Here is a 21,456-nt window from a genome sequence, read left to right on the forward strand (position 1 = left end):
TTTATTAAGGCTTCTAGGGAGTCTGGAAGTTCCCGATACACCAATTCATCTTTGAGACGCTCTGAAAGTCCTTTGCGAAAAGCTGCTCTAAGAGCTCCCTGATTCCAAGTAGTTTCAGATGCAAGAGTGCGGAACTCAATGGCATATTGAGACACTGGTTGAGCACCCTGACGTAGGTCTAATAGAGAAGCTTCAGCAGCGGAAGTCCTTCCAGGTTTGTCAAACACATTGGAAAAAACAGAAAGAAAAGCATCCACATCCTGAAGTATAAGATCATCTTTTTCTAACAGAGGTGATACCCAGGCCAAAGCTCTTCCTTTCATTAAGGAAATAAGGAATGTAATCCGAGATGAGGGAGTAGCAAAAAGGGTAGGACTGTTACGAAAGTGAAGTCGACATTGATTCAGAAATCCCCTACAGTCTTCAGGATTCCCATCATATTTATCTGGAAGAGGAATCCTAGGACTCAAATGTCCTTGTGATTGGTCGATGGGAATAGGAGGGGGAGATGCCTCAATATTAGGATTGGGAGGGATAGGAGCAACCAAGCTCTGTAATAATGTAGTGATTTGATCCAGCTTAGTATCCAAGGATTGCAAGTGGGTAGCATGAGATCCCAATAATTGTCCCTGGTGAGTCACGGCCATGGATAATTCAGTGGGGTCCATTTATGGCCCGTTTGTAATGTCAGCCGTATTAAGTCAGTTCAGGATTTAACCCAAGTGCTAGCGTGGATATTAAAACACACGCTGGCACACTGAGAAATATCCAGGACGTGACCCACTCAGGAAACAAAATAAGCAGGATATAAGAACTTTCCAAAAGAATAGTAATTCAATATATCTTCTTGAGGACAGAATTGATTTACAGGAGATAGCGTTCCTTTCTCAGGGAAATTGACACAAACCAAAATAATGTCCCTTTAAGCAGGTTATCAGAGAACAAATAATAATGTTTCTTTCTTGAGGATTTGTAACAAACAAATAATGTTCCTTTAAGCAGGTTGTTAGAAAACAAAAGTTAAAGTTCCTTGATGCAGGATTGTAAGCAAACAAATGATTATGTCCTTATTAGCAGGATTAAAGCAAGCAAAGATAACGTCCCTTTAAGCAGGTGTCCGCAAACAAATGTTAATGTCCCTTTCAGCAGGATTCTCAGCAAACAAATGATTATGTCCTTATTAGCAGGATTAAAGCAAGCAAAGATAAAGTCCCTTTAAGCAGGTGTTCACAAACAAATGTTAATGTCCCTTTAAGCAGGATTCTCAGCAAACAAATGATTATGTCCTTATTAGCAGGATTAGCAAGCAAACAGATTAAGTCCCTTTAAGCAGGTGTTCACAAACAAATGTTAGCTAAAGATTAGTAGGCAAAACAAGGTCATGTGGGATAGGTTCAGACTCTAAAAGTATACCTCACATAGGTAGGGTCCGGCAGAAGCGAACAAACGGGCCCCGAGTAAATCTCCCGCCGAGATTTAAAGGTAGAAAGAGGCCGTACGTCACAGGGGCTGTCAGAGAATGCGTCACGTTGCCTAGCAACGTGACGTAGGAACCAGAAGAGATCCGGGAGCCGCGGTGACACGGCGATGAACGGTGAATACATGACAGTCTGCTAGAGTGTCTATGTGAATCCTTATGTGTGAGTGTGTGTTTCAGTGTATGAGTGTGTTTCTTTACGTGTCTACTAGAGTGTCTTTATGTGAATCCTTATGTATGAGTGTGTACTTCAGTGTATGATTGTGTTTGTGTGTTTCTTTGCGTGTCTGCTAGAGTGTCTATGTGAATCCTTATGTGTGAGTGTGTGTTTCAGTGTATGAGTGTGTTTGTGTGTTTCTTTGCGTGTCTGCTAGAGTGTCTATGTGAATCCTTATGTGTGAGTGTGTGCTTCAGTGTATGAGTGTGTTTGTGTGTTTCTTTGCGTGTCTGCTAGAGTGTCTATATGTGAATCCTTATGTGTGAGTGTGTGTTTCAGTATATAAGTGTGTCTATGTGTTTCTGTGTTACTACCTTTACAACATTTCCAAGTTTGACTACACTTAAGAATAAAGTGAATATACGTTTTAGTCACTTGGTGAAAAATTGCACATGTCAAAGGGGGGGCTGATCAATGGTTAAGTCAGGGGCCCCAAAATTTCTAGTGGCGGCCCTGACCATAGGATTAATTTTACCATCATCTTGAGTTTTCATGTTTTATCTACTGTTTAAATTCACAATATTTAAACTCAAGGTCAGAAACCATTGAAACTTATAGCCCTAACCTTATACTATGAAAGCAGAAGTAACAATAGGCTACTGCTATATATATATATATACTGTTATCTGTCATTTTCTTCTACCTTCATACTTGTGGTTTGGTGTTAGTGGAGCACTGACGCAGAAATAGTGTTATTTCTATTAGTTATTTTTTATTATCAATAATTCAAACCCAGCACCACCCCTTGTCCATCAGTCATTTGTTGAACATGGCATTAACTTGGAGGCCCTGTTGGCAAAAACAACTCCATGGGCTGGAATACAAAGAGGAAGGGCTCCCCTGCTTCTGGTTCTTGTTATCTACGGCCTTCTGGCGGTCCTCTTCATTCATCTGCGCCCACAGAACAGGTGTAGATCTGTAATGAGCGCATGGGAGGAAACTTAGTCATAGTCCCAATCAAAACAAAAATCATTAAAGGGACACTCAAGTCAAAAATTTACTTTTATGAATCAGAAAGAGCAGCAGTTTTAAGACACTTTACAATTTACTTCCATTATTAAATTAAGCCCAGTCTTTTTATATGCACACTTTCTAAGGAACAAGATCATACTGAGCATGTGCACAAGCTCACAAGGTATATGCATACTAGTGTATGATTGGCAGATGTCTGTCACATAATACAGGGGGCCAGTAAATGAGATTAAAAATTAAATTTGTCAGAAAAAAATCTACTGCTTATTTGAAATTCAGAGTAGGAGGCTCCGAATGGAAACAGACTCGCCAGAAACAGCAGTTATGAAGCAGCGGTCTAAAGACAGCGGCTCCACAACCCTGTCCGCCTGCTCTGATGAGGCAGACAGACATCGCCACAATTCAACCCGTTCGAGTACGATCAGGTTGATTGACACCCCCTGCTGGTGGCCGCGAGTCTGCAGGGGGCAGCGTTGCACCAGCAGCTCACAAGAGCTGCTGGTGCAATGCTGAATACAGAGAGCGTATTGCTCTCCGCAATCAGCGATGTCTGTTCGACATTTAGACATTTGATAAATTGGCCTCTAGGTGTTAAATCATTGTTTTTTATTAGGCAATTCTACAGCATTGAGGGGTCATTTAACTGTTTAATTACAAGATTGCGACCTGACTAACTTCCACGAACTTGCGTTTTCCCAGTTGGAATAATGGCACGTGTTGACCCTGAAGGACAGCTTTTGACTCGTCTGTCCAGTGTGCAAAAAGCTTGCCGTAACTTAATGTAAAAATGTGGATATTATTAATGTGTCTTGAGACGGCATTGTCTGAAAGCATACAGATAAATACCTTCTGACATCAAAGATTTCCATCAACAACAGACACCACCATTTCCGCAAGGACGGCATGTCTAACTGTAAAAAATCAATATGAACTTTGGCACATTTAATGATTTAATATTACATTGCTTTCTAAATATTAAAAAGCAACTTACTATGGTGTAATCAAAAGGGGCATCCAATGCCACGTAGAAAGAAGACTGCTGATTTAAAGAAAATAAATAAAACTTCATAAGCTAATGTAAATTTAGTTTAAATTTCTGAAAACATTTGAATGACAGAAAACCATCAGCATGAAGATGCCGCAGTCAATTCCGAAGTCTTGGCTCGGAAAGCCCTTTGTTATTGCAATGGAAATAAAAGCCCTTTTATTATTATTATTATTATTATACTTTATTTATGAAGCGCCATCATATTCTGCAGCGCTGTCCATGGATACAATTCATTTAAATAAAACAATACAAGACTTGTAAGATACAGGACAAAATTTACAAACACATACAGGAGGGATTGAGGGCCCTATTCCCATGGGAACTTACAATCTAGAAGGGTAGGAGGTTGAGAAACAGGAGATGAGGACTGCAAGATTGAGAAAGATGTTAATGCAGAGTTAGAGGAGGGAAATGTTGTTAGGTAAAAGGAATATTATTGAGTTGGGTGGTAGGCTTCCCTGAACAGAAAAGTCTTCAGATAGCATTTAAAGGAAGAAAGATTAGGGCAAAGCCTGACAGCACGAGGGAGAGTGTTCCAGAGGGTAGATGCTGCACGACAGAAGTCCTGCAGTCTAGCATGAGAGGAGGTGATAGTCGCAGAAGCAAGGAGCAGGTCATTGTTGGATCTTAGTGGGAGGGCTGGAGTATACTTGTTGATTAGAGAGGATAGGTAGAGGGGAGCGGGTTTGGTGAGCGCTTTGTATGCAAGGGTGAGAATTTTGATTATAATTTTGCTGTGTATGGGGAGCCAATGAAGGGACTCGCAGAGAGGTGCAGCAGATACAGAGCGACGGGAAAGGTGGATCAGCCTGGCAGAGGCATTTAGGATGGATTGAAGAGGGGAGAGGCGGGAAAGAGGAAGGCCAGTAAGTAGGTTATTGCAGTAATCAAGTCGGGAAATAACAAGGGAGTGGATTATTTGCTTTGTGCTGTTAGCGCACAGAAAAGGTCAAATCTTGGAAATGTTGCGTAGATGGTTGCGGCAGGATGTAGAAAGCAATTGGATATGGGGGGTGAAGGATAGATTTGAGTCAAGTGTAACTCCGAGGCAGCGGACTTGGGGTGATGGGGAAATGGTGATGCCGTCAACAGGGATAGAGAAGTCACAGGTCGGCGTAGAGCTTGAGGGGGGATAAGAAAGAGCTCAGTCATCCAGGCCCATTTATCAAGCTCCGTACGGAGCTTGAAGGGCCGTGTTTCTGGCGAGTCTTCAGACTCGCCAGAAACACAAGTTATGAAGCAGCGGTCTAAAGACCGCTGCTCCATAACCCTGTCCGCCTGCTCTGAACAGGCGGACAGGAATCGCCGGACATCAACCCGATCGAATACGATCGGGTTGATTGACAGCTCCCTGCTGGCGGCCGATTGGCCGCGAGTCAGCAGGGGGCGGCGTTGCACCAGCAGCTCTTGTGAGCTGCTGGTGCAATGTTAAATGCGGAGAGCGTATTGCTCTCCGCATTTAGCGAGGTCTTGCGGACCTGATCCGCAGTGTCGGATCAGGTCCGCAAGCCCTTTGATAAATGGGCCTGTTGGACATGTTAATCTTTAGGTGGTGAGAGGCCATCCAGGAAGAAATACCAGATAAGCAGTCACTGACATGAGAAAGGACAGAGGGAGAGAGAGCAGGGGTGGAGAGGTAGATCTGGGTGTCATCAGCATAGAGGTGGTATTTGAAGCCATAACTGTTGATAAGTTTACCAGAGAAGAAGTATAAATGGAGAAGAGTAGAGGACCCAGAACAGATCCTTGAGGTACTCCAACAGACAGAGGCATTAGACAGGAGGAGGCATTGGCAAATTACACAGAAAAAGACCTGTGAGAAAGATAAGAGTGAAACCAGGAAAGAGCAGTGCCACAGAGGCCAAAAGAGCTAAGGGTTTGTAGGAGGAGGGGGTGGTCAACTGTGTCGAAGGCAGCTGAGAGGTCAAGTAGGATGAGTATGGAGTAGTGGCCAATATTTTTAGCAGAGAGAAGATCATTCATAACCTTGGTAAGGGCAGTCTCAGTTGAGTGTTTGGGGCGGAATCCAGATTGACAGGAAGTGGGTTAGGCGATTGTAAATTAGTTTTTCAAGGAGTTTTGATGTTAGTGAGAGCAGTGATATGGGGCGGTAGCTTTCAGGAGAATTAGGGTCAAGGGAGGGTTTTTTGAGTATGGGAGTGACTGTTGCATGTTTGAAAGAAGATGGGAATGAGCCGGTAGAAAGAGATAGGTTGAAGATGTGTGTAAGAGCAGGAGTGAGGGTAGAAGATAGAGAGGGTATTAGATGGGAAGGTATAGGGTTGAGTGGGCAGGTAGTGAGGCGTGAGGAAGATAGCAATGAGGAAACTTCATTCTCAGTGGCTGGATGCAGGATACAGAGGGTGGCAGAGGGAGTAGCAGGGCCTGTTGATGGGGTATTGCAGGTTGGTGTTGGGATGTTGCTCCGGATAGAATGTGTTTTGTTTAAAAAGTAGTCTGCCAAGTCTTCAGCACTAAAGACCGATGAGGGGGGTGGAGCAGGAGGGTGGAGGAGAGAGTTAAAGGTGGAGAAGAGTCGTTTAGGGTTTGAGGAAAGAGTAGATAGGGAGGAGAAATAGGTTTGCTTGGCTAAGCGAAGGTCACAAGTGTATGAATGAAGCATAAACTTATAGTGTATGTGTAAGGGTGCCAGGAATCAGTCTGAGACGAGAACTGCAAAAATAATCACACCTTTATTAATAGCAAAAAATAATAAAAAGTCCACAAGTCAAACCAGGAATCAAAACCAGAGCTGGTAGTCAGGCGAGCCGAGTCAGGAGCCAAAGCGAATAGTCAGACGAGCCGGAATCAGGAACAAGGAAAACAGCAGAGTCAGGAACAAGCCAGGGATCAGGAACCAGGAAGGACGTCAGGCAGCCAGGTAATACACAGGAACTTTCACAAACAGGTCTGAGACAACGCAAAGGCAAAGCATACTGAATAGAGGCCCTTTAAATAATAAGTGATGACATCACAATTCTGAGACTGCATCCTGTCACACATGGATGATGCACACCAGTCTGGCCATAAAAGGAAGTGCAGGAATTGAGCAGCATTCCCCACAATGCACCATAATCAGGAAGAGAGGTGAGTAAAATGGCTGCAGCAGCACATGGCAAACACAACAGGGAAAAACCCTGACAGTATGAAGTCAGGTTCAAAATGAGTTTTCCTCCAGACACGCTCAGCAGTATGAGAGCATTTTTGCAAATAGCGTGTTTGATGAGAGTGCCAGGGCTGCAACTGACGGCGTGATGTTTTGCACAGCTGGGGAGGGGCAAGTGTGTTATAGTGGGATGTTGTGAGATCAGGGCAGGTTATAGTGGAAGTGTGAGGGAGGAGATCTTGAATAGTTTTTGAAAATTGGAGCGGATCCACAGCATGCAGATTTCTACAGCTGCGGGGGCGGGATGGAGGAGTTGGTTTAGCTGTTGCATTAATATTATAGGTGACCAGGTGATGGTCTGAAATGGGAAAGGGGGCACCAGATGAGGTCAGATATAGAACAGAGGTAGGAAAATACCAGGTTGATGGAGTGTCCATCACGGTGGGTAGGGAATAGGGTGGATTGTGAGAGACTGAAGAAGGATGTAAGTGAAATAAGTTTAGAGGCAGCAGGGGCAGATGGGTTGTCAATGGGAATGTTGAAGTCCCCAAGAATTAGGGTTGGTATATTTGAAGAGAGAAAGTGAGGAAGCCAGGCGGCAAAGTTGTCAAGGAAATGGGAGGTAGGTCCGGGAGGGCGATAGATGACTGCCACTTTGAGGGAGAGGGGGGAGAACAGGCGAATACAGTGGACTTCAAAGGAAGAGAAGGAGAGAGATGGGATTGGAGGTAGGTATTGATAAGTGCAGGAGGGGGAGAGCAGGATCCCAACACCACCACCACGTTTCTCACCTGGCCTAGGGGTATGGCTAAAGTGAAGACCACCATGTGTGAGAGCAGCAGTGGAAACTGTGTCGGAAGGAGAAAGCCAGGTTTCGGTAATTGCTAAAAGGGTGAAAGAATTTGAAATAAACAGGTCATGAACAGTTGTAAGTTTATTGCAGACAGAGCGAGAGTTCCATAGTGCACAAGTGAAAGGAGTGTGTGCGTATGGGATGCATTTGATGGAAATGAGGTTATGTGTGTTGCTTTTATTAAAGTTACTATAAGGAGTGCGTGATTGGGTAATTGTGGGAATGAGTGTGGGCCCAGGATTTGGACAGATGTCGCCTGATGCTAATAGCAGCAAGATGGAAAGTAAGAGTAGGTGAGAATGAGATTTATAGCAGTGGGGGCATTTCTGTGAGGTGGAAAGTGCAACATTTTTGTTTTAAATAGAAAATATTTAATTTGTCTCAAATCATCTTCTAATCTTGTTCAATTCTTGACTAATTCTTAGCACTGCCACTTAAAGATGTCACTTAGAGAGATGGCAGCTTAGAGATAGACAGTGGAGGGACCAGCATGGGACTGAAGCAAGCTAAGTGTTAATGCTGGAAGGAGTGAGATAGGAGAAGAGGCAGTGTGGGGTTAGTTGCAACAATGTTGCTAGTGTAGGGAGGAGCTCCGCCTCTTACCTTAAAAGCTTGCAACACAGCTTCCTGGCCCTCTTCTTCCTGGATCCTTAGCAGAGACGTTTTTGCAGTGTTTGCTGTGATTCAAAACTTCTTCATGTAGCGTCCCAGAAGAACCAGACTTCCTCCACAACGATTCCATGCTCCTGGAAAGGAAAAGCAGATAAGTGACATGGATAATTTGGAGGAGTTAGATGATTTTGTCCCAGACACACAATATTCTAGCTTAGCTGATGCAGCACACAGTAATATATATAGATCATTTACAACAGTTGCTGAGGTTCATGAAGTTAGCTGCACTGGATCGGCCTATGCCACTGAGGCACTGGTCAGGCCTCCTAGCATTGAGGCCTCAAGTGCACAAGGGAGCCAAACTAGTGTTGCAGGGGTAGATCAGGGAATACAAGTGGTGGGACAAATAGAGGAATCGCCTGTGCTGTTTAGAGACAGGCCTGACATGATAACCCCAGTGTCTAAGAAAAGGCCTAATACCATTACTAGAGGGTCTGCTCGGGTTCACCCCCCTTCCCCCTATACAGTCAATAATCCTGTCATGAGATGCAGGACATATGCAGGACACAGCAATGATGGTACAACTCTATTTTATTACAGAGCACAGCAACATACATCTATTCAGGTTCATTGTACTAACTAACTGCGACACAGACTACCGGACCTAAGCCCCACCCCCAAACTAGTGACATCACATCCTGCTCTCATCACATCTTCCCCTTTTTCAAAGGCGAAGCATACATTTGAATATAACAAATAACAAGGTATACGAACAGAGTATACAACAACATCATTTTTTCGAACAATATATAAACAAATAGCTTCAGAAAATATAAACACATAAATTACATCCTGACTTGGACATCGGGGTAGACTACCCTAGTCCACAGTGACCATGGGATTATTCTGCCCAAACTTCCGGTCACTGTTCTAGCTAAAGTCAGTCCCTATATTGGGCCGGAAGTTTCACCACTCTTCTGCTTGATGTAACTTTGCATTAACTGTCCTCTGATACAGAAGATGGTGAATAAGAGTCCGCTGGAGGCAAAGATATATCCCTGCTGTGATCTTGCTGAGGGGAAGGCACCTCTCTTAGAACAGGGGATCCCACCGGCGGTGGTACTGAGGCATCCGGTTCCAGACTCTCAGGTAGAGGCTGAAGATGTCTTCGGTTACGGCGTGTAACCGTCCCTCCATCAGTAAGGACTGTATAAGACCTTGGTTCTGGAGAGTGTCCAATTACCATAGCAGGCGTCTTCCATTTCTTCTCATCATCCAGTTTAATTCTGACACTTTGCCCCACATTCAGTTCCTGTAAGGGCCTGACAGAATGTCTCCTGCGTAGAAGAAACGATAACCCTTTTTGGCCTCTTCATCCCTCCTAAGGACTTCGTCCTGAGGAACAGGGCCAGACGGCTTGAAGACACCCACTGAGGGTAAAGTGGTGCGAACCTGGCGTCCTAGCATCAGCTGTGCCGGGCTAAACCCGGTGGCTTGAATGGGCGTCGCCCTGTATGACAAGAGGGCTAGGTACGACTCAGATTGCTTTAGAATGAATTTTGTTGTTTGAACTGCCCTTTCAGCCATTCCGTTGGCCTGCGGATAATGTGGACTTGACGTGGAATGTACAAATTCATATTCCCTGCTGAAAGCACTGAACTCTGTAGAAGCGAACTGCATACCATTATCACTCACCAGCTCCATTGGAATGTCCCACCGGGCAAACAAGCTCTTCAGACGAATGATAACAGCTTGACTTGTGATATCATTCAGAGGTGCAATTTCCAAATACCTGGAATAGTAGTCGATCATAACAAGGAACTTTTTCCCGTGCAGTTCACACAAATCAGCAGCTATTTTCTGCCACGGCCCCGCAGGCAGCGGAGTAGAAATCAAGGGCTCCCTTCTCTGAGTAGTCCGGCGTTCCCGGCAAAAGGCACATTTAGACACGTGATTTGCAATGTCGGAGCTGATCCCAGGCCACCACACAGCTGTAGCTGCCCTTTCTCTGCACTTTGTAATGCCTAAGTGGCCATCGTGAATCCTGTTTAACATCTCCTTCCTCATGCTGACAGGAATAACAATGCGGTCTTGGAACAGCACCAACCCCTCCAGCTCCGTGAGCTGCGACCTCTCTGGCTGGTAAGAACTTAAAGACATCCAGGCTGCCCGGCTCTCGGGCCAGCCTTCTTTTATGTACTTTATAACCTCTTGCAGATCTGTGTCCAAATATGTCTCTTTCTTTATCTCCTCCAGTTTCCTTGAAGAAATGGACTTAGAGGCCAGAACTGAATCAACATACACTTTCACATCAGATTCAGTGGAGGATTCTTCAGCAGCAGCCAGCAGGAGCCTGGATAGTGTATCCGCCACAACCAGTTGTTTCCCCGGCACATGCACTGCCTGAACATTGAACCTGAGCAGTCTCATTAAAAGTCTCTGGCATCTTAAGGGTGTTTTGTCAATATCATAAGAGTTGATTAGAGGGACTAGCGGTTTGTGGTCAGTCTCCAGACTAAATTTCTCCAAACCCACTAGATAACACTGAAAGAGCTCACAGGCCCAAACTGCAGCCAGGCACTCTTTCTCAATTTGAGCGTATTTTGACTCTGCAGCCGTCAGTGTGCTGGAACAATAGGCGATGGGCTGTAGTTTATTTTCATTTAACTGCAGGAGAACAGCCCCTAACCCATAACTGCTTGCATCAGCACTAACCACAGTCTTTTTGGAAGGGTCGTAGAACCCCAGCACTGGGGCAGACCCCAGCAGGGACTTGGCCTGCATAAAAGCTTTTTCTTGTGAAGGTCCCCAGACCAAGGCAACGTCTTTCTTTAGCAACTCTGTGATAGGGTGTAGAACTGTTGATAAATCTGGAAGAAACTTGCCCACATAATTTACAAGTCCCAATATCTGTCTCAGCTCATGTACATCAGAAGAACTTTTTATCTGTTCAATAGTACGAATTTTCTCGGGGTCTGGCTTGATGCCATCCCCATTGATGATGTGCCCAAAGTAACATAATTCAGTTTTCCTAAAATGGCATTTCTCTTTATTTATCTTCAGCCCAGACTCTTTGATAGCCTGCAGCACACAACTTAAACGCTGATCATGCTCCTCCGCTGTAGACTCATACACCAGAATGTCGTCCATGACGACTGCCGTGCCCACGTGGTCACTTAGGAGAGAACTAATTTCCCTTTGAAAAATTTCTGGAGCAGAGGATATCCCGAAGGGGAGTCTGCAGAAGTAAAACCGACCTACCGGTGTGATAAAGCTAGTCAGTTTGCGGCACTTTGGATCCAGGGGGATCTGTCAAAAGCCGCTAGAAGCGTCTAATGTAGAAAAGAACTTCGCCCCAGCCAACTTTGGAGCTATGTCTTCTAATGTCGGCAGCACAAATCTCTCTCTCTTCACTGCCTCATTCAACCTTTTCAGGTCCACACAGATGCGCACCTTTCCATTTTTCTTTGCAACCGGAACAATGGGGGCACACCAGTCAGTTGCTTCAACAACCTCTTCAATAACCCCCATAGACTTCATGCGCATAAGCTCTTTCTCCACTTGAGGCATGAGCGGGAACGGAATTCTACAAGGAGCAGAAATACTGTATGGGACTGCGTCACTTTTGAGTGCTATACGAACTGGCTTGCAATTCAGTAGGCCCAATTCGCCAAACATATCTTCGGAGATCTCATTTACTCTGGCCACGCGGCCCAAATGACAGGCTGCTTTTCTGCTCAATAAATTGCTAACACACTGGCCTCGAATCACATGCACCCACATGGTGAATTTTCTTTGCTTGTACACACAGCTGGCAAGAAATTTCCCCGCACAATCAATGCGGCCACCGGGACTATGGACATTTGTAGTAACCTTCGCCAGCTGGGGCTGTCGAGGCAATTTCATAAATGCAGCAAAAGACATTACAGTGATATCTGCTCCTGTGTCAATCTTAAAATCAACTTTGGCTCCCATTACAGTAAAAGTAACTTTCCAATCTTCTTCTAAGTTTGGCCGTTCCACAACAGACCCCACAAAAGACACTTCCTGACCCTCCTGGTCACCGTCCACCTGCATCTCCTTAATGTATTCAGTTTTATACACCACTTCAAAATGGCCCATTCTGTTACATTTTCTGCATCTTTTATCTCTGGCCGGGCATATAACACTCTGATCATGGGCACGGTAGCACCGTGTGCATCGGGCATGCTGCGCCCATCCACTTCTAGGCCTGTCCATTATTTTAGATCTACCGCTCACGCTGTGCCTTTCACTAGCAGTTTTCCTGGACTGTTGCACTTCATCCACAATACTCTCAGACCTCAGATCACCACTTTGCTTTTTCACCAGTTCACTCTGGCGGGCCATCCTAATAGCCCCATCTAAAGTTAAATCAGGCTCTAACTGCAGCTTCAGGGAGACTTCAGCATCTGCAATTCCAATAACTATTCTGTCTCTGATTTGCTCTTCTTTAGCAACACCAAACTCACAGAATTCAGCTAGTTTATACAGGCTGCGCACAAATGACTCCACAGATTCTCCCACACGCTGACTACGTTTGTGAAAACAAGCTCTCTCATGAATCACATTTCTTTTGGGCACAAAGTGGGCACTGAGTTTATGCATAACTATATCAAAGTTAAATTCTTCCCCTTCTTGGAAAGTAAAAGCATTGAACACTGGCTCCACATCTTTCCCCATAGAGTATAAAAGAGAATTAACTTGTACTTCACCACTCTCCTTGTTCAGTTTGGAAGCAATCCTGAAGCGCTGAAACCGCTGACGCTGAAACCGCTTCTGAGAGAAGTCAAAAGGCTCAGGTGGGGTAAACTTTGACATTGTCATCGATCAGGAACAGAAGCGCAGGCCAGAACTTCTGACACCATGTCATGAGATGCAGGACACCTGCAGAACACAGCAATGATGGTACAACTCTATTTTATTACAGAGCACAGCAACATACATCTATTCAGGTTCATTGTACTAACTAACTGCGACACAGACTACCGGACCTAAGCCCCGCCCCCAAACTAGTGACATCACATCCTGCTCTCATCACAAATCCGACCGCCACTACTGTGCGAATAAATAACCCCCAAACTACTGAAAGCACTGCGGGTGTTCTAAATATTCATTCACCCTTGCATCAGGGCCTAGCAGTGGGCTCCAATATGGCGGCGGTGGGTTTGGGGCCTAGTCACATGTTGCCGGGTAACTTACCTGAGGCATCTGTATCTTCCCTTTTTGCAGCGATTCCCTCGTCGGCTGCGTCGGAGGTGTCATCCTTTCTTGCGTCGCTTGCGGCAGCCATGGCTCCTCCCGTCGATCCCCTCCACGCAGCGTCTCCATCGGCGAATCCAGAAGTGGACGCGAGAAGCTCCGCCCATTCTGGTGGCGTCATTTCCGCTCACACACGCTTGGACACAGACGGAGATGGAGGACACACGCTTGGACACAGACGGAGATGGAGGCATTCGACCGGGTCCTCTCGTACACGCCGCAGGTGAGTACCATGAGAGGACACCGGTAGGGGAATGATTGCCAGTCTCCGTGGGGGCCAATAGAGGAGAAAAAAGGGTTCAAAGAAGGGGTAACTTTGGTGCTGCGACACGTGGGGGCGGGGCCACAATTGGAAATGTTGGGCATAAGAGAGGTGCCGGAAGGAACATATCATGGGGAATGAGAGGGGCAGCCGTGCTAATGCACAAAAACGAGTGTTTGCTAGAGGTAGCCGCGGCACACATACCCAGATATATAAGGGTAAGAAGCAAGATTATGCCCATAATAGGGGTGACATTCACAGCAGTGTTGCTGCGCTTGAAGGGTTAAATGAACGCAGTAATACTGCGGGAGGCATTATTAACCCTGTTAATCTAATAGGTGTGAGTGATATGCATGCAAATGATAGGGCATTACAGACAGGATTAAAAGTGCAGGTTGCAAATGAGAGAGGTTCTGTTCCTTTTAACACCTTAACCACCAGTGTGAATGATCAGGATAATGTGAATGCATTGAGCAGCGTGCTTGGTGCTAACTTTCGTGCGGGTATGAGTGTCCAGAATGCTCTTTTTCCTGTTAGGGACCCTCTTTCATTTCCCAATGCGAATACAGTTAGGCCTAATACTAACTTGCGAGGTGTGGCAGGGTGCAGTACAATGGGGAGTGAGACTGTAGGGATAGAAACTGCTAATCCTTCCAATGCTGGTGTTTGTTGTGATCGCCAAATTTTATCTATCTTGCAGGGTACGGCTCAAGCGGGTCCTGTTCTGTCAACAGTATCTGGTCCAGTTAACATCACTCCTCAGGCAGCTAACTCAGCTGGAGCGCAACAGGATCTAGTGCTAGCGGCACCTGCCCAGCAGTCAGCGGTTCCTGAAACAAGGAGAGATGCCCCTCCGGTTGTCACAGCTCAAGCAGCAGCATCCTCTGCAGAGGGTAAGGCCGGAGCATTTATACATGACCGACCTGACATAGATGACTTATCACTAACTGAGTCAGAATCTGACAGTGACACTTCATTGGGGCTAGACACTAAGGGCCAGAAACGCATGTTCTCAATGGTGAAAAAGATGTGGCAGGAATTTCAAGGGGGTAATTTTAAAAGAGCAGGTCAGCAGCAGCAATTAGCTTTAATGGAGCATCCCCATGACACATCAGGCCAGATAATTGAGCGCCCTTTACCTAGCCTTAGTTCAGAGCGAAAGGTCGCCTTACATGGTGATTCTTTGCCCTCTTACACCCCTTCCTTGCATGGACACTTGAAACCTAAAACGGTTAAGAAAATTCAGCAAGGTAAATACGTTAATGTCTTTGAGCTTTCGGCAGAAGCTTATAGACAGAAAGAGAAGAGTCTTGATGGCACTGGTCCTAAACGGTTCAAGCGCCCGGAAACTTTTGACGAATGGCTCATTTGTTTCAGAGTGTACTCTTCATGCTATTTAGAAAAGTACCCCAGCCAGTGTCATGCTATTTTGAAATATACTGATAACATACACTGGATACAGAGGAGGTATGGAGATGGATGGTGGAGAGATTACAACTCGGAGTTTAGGCAAAAGATGGCAGGGAATCCGGTGCTCACGTTTGACACCACAGATACCCACCTCTTGCAGCGTCTAGGCTCTCATCCTCCCTCCTCCACATCCACGGGGGTTACGGGACAGTCCTTTCGTTCACCAAAAGGTAAACGTAAAGGTGGTGCCTGTTGGGTGTACCAAGATGGCAAATGTGATAAAGGTAGCTCCTGCACCTTTTGTCACTCATGTAAGTTCTGCGGGGGTTCTCACCCCAGCATGGAATGCTCCAAGAGAAAAGAACTTCAAACAACTAGAGGCACCAACAGATTTGCGACTGTTACAAAGGGCCCCAACCCCAGTGAGGGTTCAGGCCCTTGAGCCCTGGCTACGTCATTACCCAGACCGTCACGCCGCAATATTGTTGCTTGACGGTTTTTCGAATGGGTTTCATATACCTTTAATTCGGAGTGCAAAAGGGGTCTCTTGCACTAGAAATTTGAAGTCTGCTTATCAGTTTCCACAGGTTGTTAGGTCAAAATTGACCAAAGAAATTAAATTGGGTAGGATTGTCGGCCCTTTTCCTTCCATCCCCCTCCAGGATTTGGTGATTTCTCCATTAGGGGTTGTGCCAATGAAGGAGGCTGGTAAAATTAATTTAATTCAACATCTTTCTCACCCCAAAGGCACTTCAGTTAACGATGCCATTGACCCATATCTGAGCTCAGTGAAATATCAATTGTTTGACAGTGCCCTGGAGTTGGTGCAGTCGGCGGGTAGAGGGGCCTTACTCGCAAAATTAGATATAAAAGCTGCCTTTCGTTTGTTGCCGTTGAATCCAGCAGCTTTTCATCTCATGGGAATTAAGTTCGAGGGCGGCTACTATGTGGACCTCTCATGTGCCCTTTTTGAGACATTTAGTATGTTCCTCCATTGGGCAGTCAGCCAGCGGATGGGTGGGGATTTCATAGCGCATTACCTTGATGGCTTTCTCCTGGTTGGAAGAAAGGATTTGCGGGATTGCCAGCTACTTATGCAGACCATGAGAGATCTCATGTCACAATTTGGGGTTCCCCTGGCTGAGGACAAGTCTGAGGGTCCATGTACTTGCTTCACTTTTTTAGGTATCCAAATTGACACGGAGAAGCAGCTGTGTAGGTTACCTCCTGACAAGGTTCAAGCCATGTTACTAACAGTACAGTTGACTGCAGCCAGTCGTGATGTTTCACTTCGCCAACTCCAATCCTTGCTGGGCCTTCTTAATTTTGTGGGTAAAGTAATCCCTATGGGGAGGGTTTTCCCCTATACCGTCAAAAAGAATTAGAGTCACTGATGGCATGAGAGCCGATTTGCGGGTGTGGGAAGACTTTTTAACAAATTTTAATGGCATTTGTCTTTGGCGCTCTCCCCCTACTTCTAGCCAATCATTGCATTTGTTTACAGACGCAGCGGGGTCTAAGGGATATGGGGCTTATTTTCAAGGTCAATGGTCTGCAGGCCCTTGGCCTTCAGACTGGAAAGAGAGAGGGCTCACGCGAAACCTTACATTATTAGAACTGTTCCCGATAGTGCTAGCAGTTGAGTTATGGGGAACATGCTTTGCAAATAAGATGGTAGTCTGTTGGACGGACAACCTCAGTGTTGTTCATGCAGTAAACAACCTATCAGCAACTTCGGCTGGGGTGGTTTGTTTGCTGAGACGCTTGGTGTTGCACTGTTTGGAGCTTAATGTTCAATTTCAAGCTCAACATGTCCCTGGTGTCAATAATGTCCTTGCTGATGCTCTATCGAGATTCGATTGGGTGACTTTTAGACGTCTTGCACCTAATGCTGCTCCAGAAGGTTTACCCTGTCCTGGTTTTCTTTGGCAGCTTCTAAGTCATGGATATCCCTGCTCCCTTTAGTACGGGCATCACTAGCCCCATCCACTTGGCGATCGTATATGAGCTCGTGGGACGAATGGGAACAATTCTGTAAGCATCGGGACTTGTAAGCTGTGAAGGCATCTCAAGCTACACTGTGTGACTGGCTGGTGAGTCTGAGGCAGTCAGGGGTTCGGTGTCAGTATATTTATAAAAATCTTAGCAGTATTCTCCAAACAATGTGTGACTAAGTATATGGCAGGGAATATATTTAACAATCTTTCTTTAGACTGAACCTACAATCAATATACTTCTACTAAGACAACAAAATTAATATAAATATCTGAATTCTTTATCATTAGTAAATAACTATGAACATGTTGATACATAAATATTTGTGAGAATTAGAATATGAGACGACGCTATATGCGTTTAAAACCGTTCAAATAGGCTATGCAACATTCATAAAAATCTATCTTATTCACAGTAAAAGTTCACCCTGTTAGTACAATGAGATTTTAAGATCTTTAACAGCTAAATACCCAAGCAATACAATTCTAACAGCGCTAATTTAAACAATAGGACAGTCTATACTTTTTTACCAAGCTCATAAAAGTTTACCTTTAAAGCTAGCCTGATTTACAATATCCTTTCATTCAAAATTAACACAATGAGACTAAAATATCACAGCTACTAATCTCCAGCAATACAATTCTAATTAGGGTACTAAAGTACATGTATTCTTACAGTGGACAAATGCTTTAAATAAATTCCTTAGCATACAAAAATAAACTTTTAACACTACACAGGCTTATGAAATACTAACTTGAAATACAAACTGCTTCTTTAAATCTGCTTAACTACAATTTGACTATGATATTATCAATAACCTTTGTTTAAAATATTAAAGTTAGAAATCATACATCACCAGTCTGAACCAAATTGTAATTCAATATTTTCCAAATATCTTAGATCTCCTCATTTGAAGGAAACATTATTTTGCATAGATCAGGGTTAGTATTTCAGCTCCTTGCTTGAATGACTGTGTCCCAAGTATGCTCGCCAGTTAATCAGTCACCAGGGTAAGCAATCACCAAAAAACTGTCCTCTCTTACATTTAACCTTCCTGTTTTATAATCATTAGAGATCTGGTTTGGTTACGCCCACACGGAAACCTTGTCTCGGATTGGCCCTTTGAGATTTCATTTTTAAAACAGCCAAAAAGCCTTCTGGCTGTAGTTCTTGCATTGCAACACCGGGGGGCAGCGTGATAATACATACAGATTCATTTGAACATTTCTAACAGAAAATATTTCTTTAAAATGGGTAATAACTGTCATAATTTCCTTACATTATTAAGTTATATGTTTATATGTATTGTATTATATCACATTTTTTTTATTCTGATCAATTTGATATGAAACACAGTATGCCCTTAACATTATTATATTAAAGCAATTTAATACTGCTAATTATTTTGAAACTAGTGGCATTTAATATCTGTTATACATGCATTTACACATGTTTCCCATTTTACAATTTCTGCATATATGAATTGATGCCTGCAAAAGAAATGGAAACAATTGTTAGAAATTATTTAAGCATTTATATGTCTATTTGTAACATTATTAATGTAGTTAGTATTCAATACAACAATTAATTATTTAATATAATGTGTTTCAGTTCAACATATATATACATATATGGGTTATTTGAATTATTTCAAACATACTTGAAACTAGTATTGTTCCCTTTGCAAAAATGTATTTATTTTTATCTGTGCTACACAGGGGTTGTAAATGTTAATTCTTCAACCCACACTGCTCTCAGTAATTTTAAGTTTACACCATAGCATTTGTCTTTGTTGGCTAAGGTCTTCACTGCCCCACCCACATAGCATGGTTTATTTGCATTTGAAATGCACAGAGTTACTTTCTCACAAGATATGTCGCCTGAGTCAGACTCTTAGGCACATTGTGAGGGGTAATAGATTTTATCTCACATTCCCAGGCAATCACACATATGGTTTCCTGAAATTGTTGTTAAATTTTAATTAAACCAAATGCTCTATTGTTCTCATTTGTATGCCCTTTTAACTTTTGCATCCTGAGTGGGGGAGAACTAAACATGATTGAAGTCAGCCCTTCTGAATGAAATGAATCATTTTCTACTGACCAGCCAAATATCTGATTAAATATATATATTTATTTACCTTGAAATATATGATTAAAATATATATATTTATTTACCTTACATATACCTTGACATAAATCCCCCTTCCAATTTTAAATAGATGTAGGACACATGTATTTAAATTGGCTCAAAGTCAATGGTATTTGGTGAGGATGTTGATTGTAGGCATTATAGACAGTCTCTCATGCAGAGAGTCTGTCATTTTTGAGCCTTCATGTTTATCAGTTAGGCATCTTTAAACTACAGTATGTCTTTAGTGCATTTGGGGATATGACACTTCATTCTCCCTCTATGACTTGTAGTTGGGACCTGGGATGACATGCCCGCAATTGATTTATATGGACCCATTTATCTATGAAACTTTCAATTTTGGGGATCCGTATTTTATAGGCCACTGGAGATAGTTTGTCAGTAATGACAAAAGGATCTTTCCATGAGGGAAGAAATTTCTTCTCCCTAACCTGATCTCTTCCAAAGTTATAAAGATAAACTTTATCATTTATTTCATATTCCTTTTTGGACGTTTTGAGATCATAATAGGTTTTAGTGGTAGTTGCAGCTCTTTCTAAATTCCTTTGAGCAAATGCAAAGGCATATTGTATTGGCAGCGTTTATCAAGTTTTGGTCTGATGTACGGTACAGCAGATGCTGAGGTAGAACCATTCTTCTACCAGTCATCAGTTCAAAAGTGACATCTTGGTAGCACTACTTGGAGTTGCTCTCAACGCCATTAAGACAAGAGGTAGTTTTATATCCCAGTCTTTACCCGTTTCACTCACGAACTTTTTGAGGATTTTCACAATGGACTGGTTGTAACGCTCTACACCACCACTTGTGGCAGCTCTATAAGCAATATGGAGCTTTCTTTTTACCCCTAGTATTTTCCACATTTTGGTCATCCCTTCGCTAGTGAAGTGGGTCCCCCGATCTGACTCGATTCTTTGGGGCAAACCAAATCTGGAAAATACATGGTTGATGAGCAACGCTGCACATGTTTCAGCACTATTGTTAGGTGCACTGATGCACTCTACCCATTTAGTGAACAGGCATGTCACGGTTAACATGTATTTGTTACTAGTGATGTCGCAAACTTAAAAATTTCGGTTCGCGAACGGCGGACTCGAACTTCCGGTATTATTCGCGAACCGCGCGAACCGCCATTGAATTCAATAGGCAGTCGAACTTTAAAACCTACAAGGACTCTTTCTGGCCACAATAGTGATGGAAAAGTTGTTTCAAGGGGACTAACACCTGTGGCATGCTGGAGGGGGATCCCTGGCAAAACTCCCAAGGAAAATTACATGGTTGATGCAGAGTCTGCTTTTAACCCATAAAGGGCCTAAATCACCTAACATTCCCAAATTGTTTGCAATAACAAGCTTTAAAACATCAGTTATGATGTCGTATCTATCAGGTAGTGTAAGGGTTACGGCCGCTTCACAGTGACAGAGCAAACTCCAAGTGTAACGCACCGCAATCAACCGCAAACAGTCCACTTGCACAACCACGAGATAGATAGATTTGATAGATACATAGATTACATAGCTCAATCGATGCAATATACATATGATCGATACACTGTACATAGATCAATAGATGCAATATACATTTGATAGATACGCATTACATCGATCAATAGATGCAATATACATTTGATAGATACGAATGTTATCGAATCAAAGATGCAATATACATTTTATAGATACGAGTGACATTAACCAAAATATGTAATATACATTTTATAGATACGAATTACATCGATCAATAGATGCAATCTACATTTGATAGATACGTTTGATAGTTCGATCGATTTGATAGATAAATAAATCGATTTGAAATATATATAATTTCCCTGATAGAGTATAACAATAAGACATGCGGTCTGTGACCCGTGGTGTGTTAAGTAGTACTATTCTTAGCAGTTTACTACAACCTGTTACTCCCCCTATCGGGGGAGGTCTATATGGCCTTCATTTTTGGAACCGGGAGATGGAAGAAGATGATTGTTCTGTCCTCCTACTTCAAAGTTGTCAAAAACACAAGTGGCTGTCTCAAAACAGTCCGGACAGAAGATAGATCGATAGATAGGATAGATAGATATAC

At 43.6% G+C, this 21,456-nt stretch overlaps 1 protein-coding gene across 3 annotated transcripts; it reads right to left on the reverse strand.

Moving 5' to 3' along the window:
- Positions 1 to 2,386: 2,386 nt before the first annotated feature.
- Positions 2,387 to 11,446, reverse strand: LOC128661229 (uncharacterized protein K02A2.6-like). 3 transcript variants are annotated; one of them, XM_053715508.1, is made up of 3 exons: positions 8,277 to 11,446; positions 7,612 to 7,704; positions 2,387 to 2,610 (listed from the first exon to the last, which is right to left on the reverse strand). In XM_053715508.1, exon 1 carries the CDS (start codon positions 11,433 to 11,435, stop codon positions 9,591 to 9,593), a length of 1,845 nt encoding a protein of 614 aa, XP_053571483.1. In that variant the 5' UTR covers positions 11,436 to 11,446; the 3' UTR covers positions 2,387 to 2,610; positions 7,612 to 7,704; positions 8,277 to 9,590. The 3 variants fall into 3 exon arrangements, with proteins under 3 accessions (XP_053571483.1, XP_053571481.1, XP_053571482.1); XM_053715507.1 differs by lacking the exon at positions 2,387 to 2,610 and adding an exon at positions 6,420 to 6,624; XM_053715506.1 differs by lacking the exon at positions 7,612 to 7,704.
- Positions 11,447 to 21,456: the final 10,010 nt, after the last annotated feature.

The sequence above is a fragment of the Bombina bombina genome, chromosome 5 (genome assembly GCF_027579735.1).
Source record: "Bombina bombina isolate aBomBom1 chromosome 5, aBomBom1.pri, whole genome shotgun sequence".
NCBI lineage: Eukaryota > Metazoa > Chordata > Amphibia > Anura > Bombinatoridae > Bombina > Bombina bombina.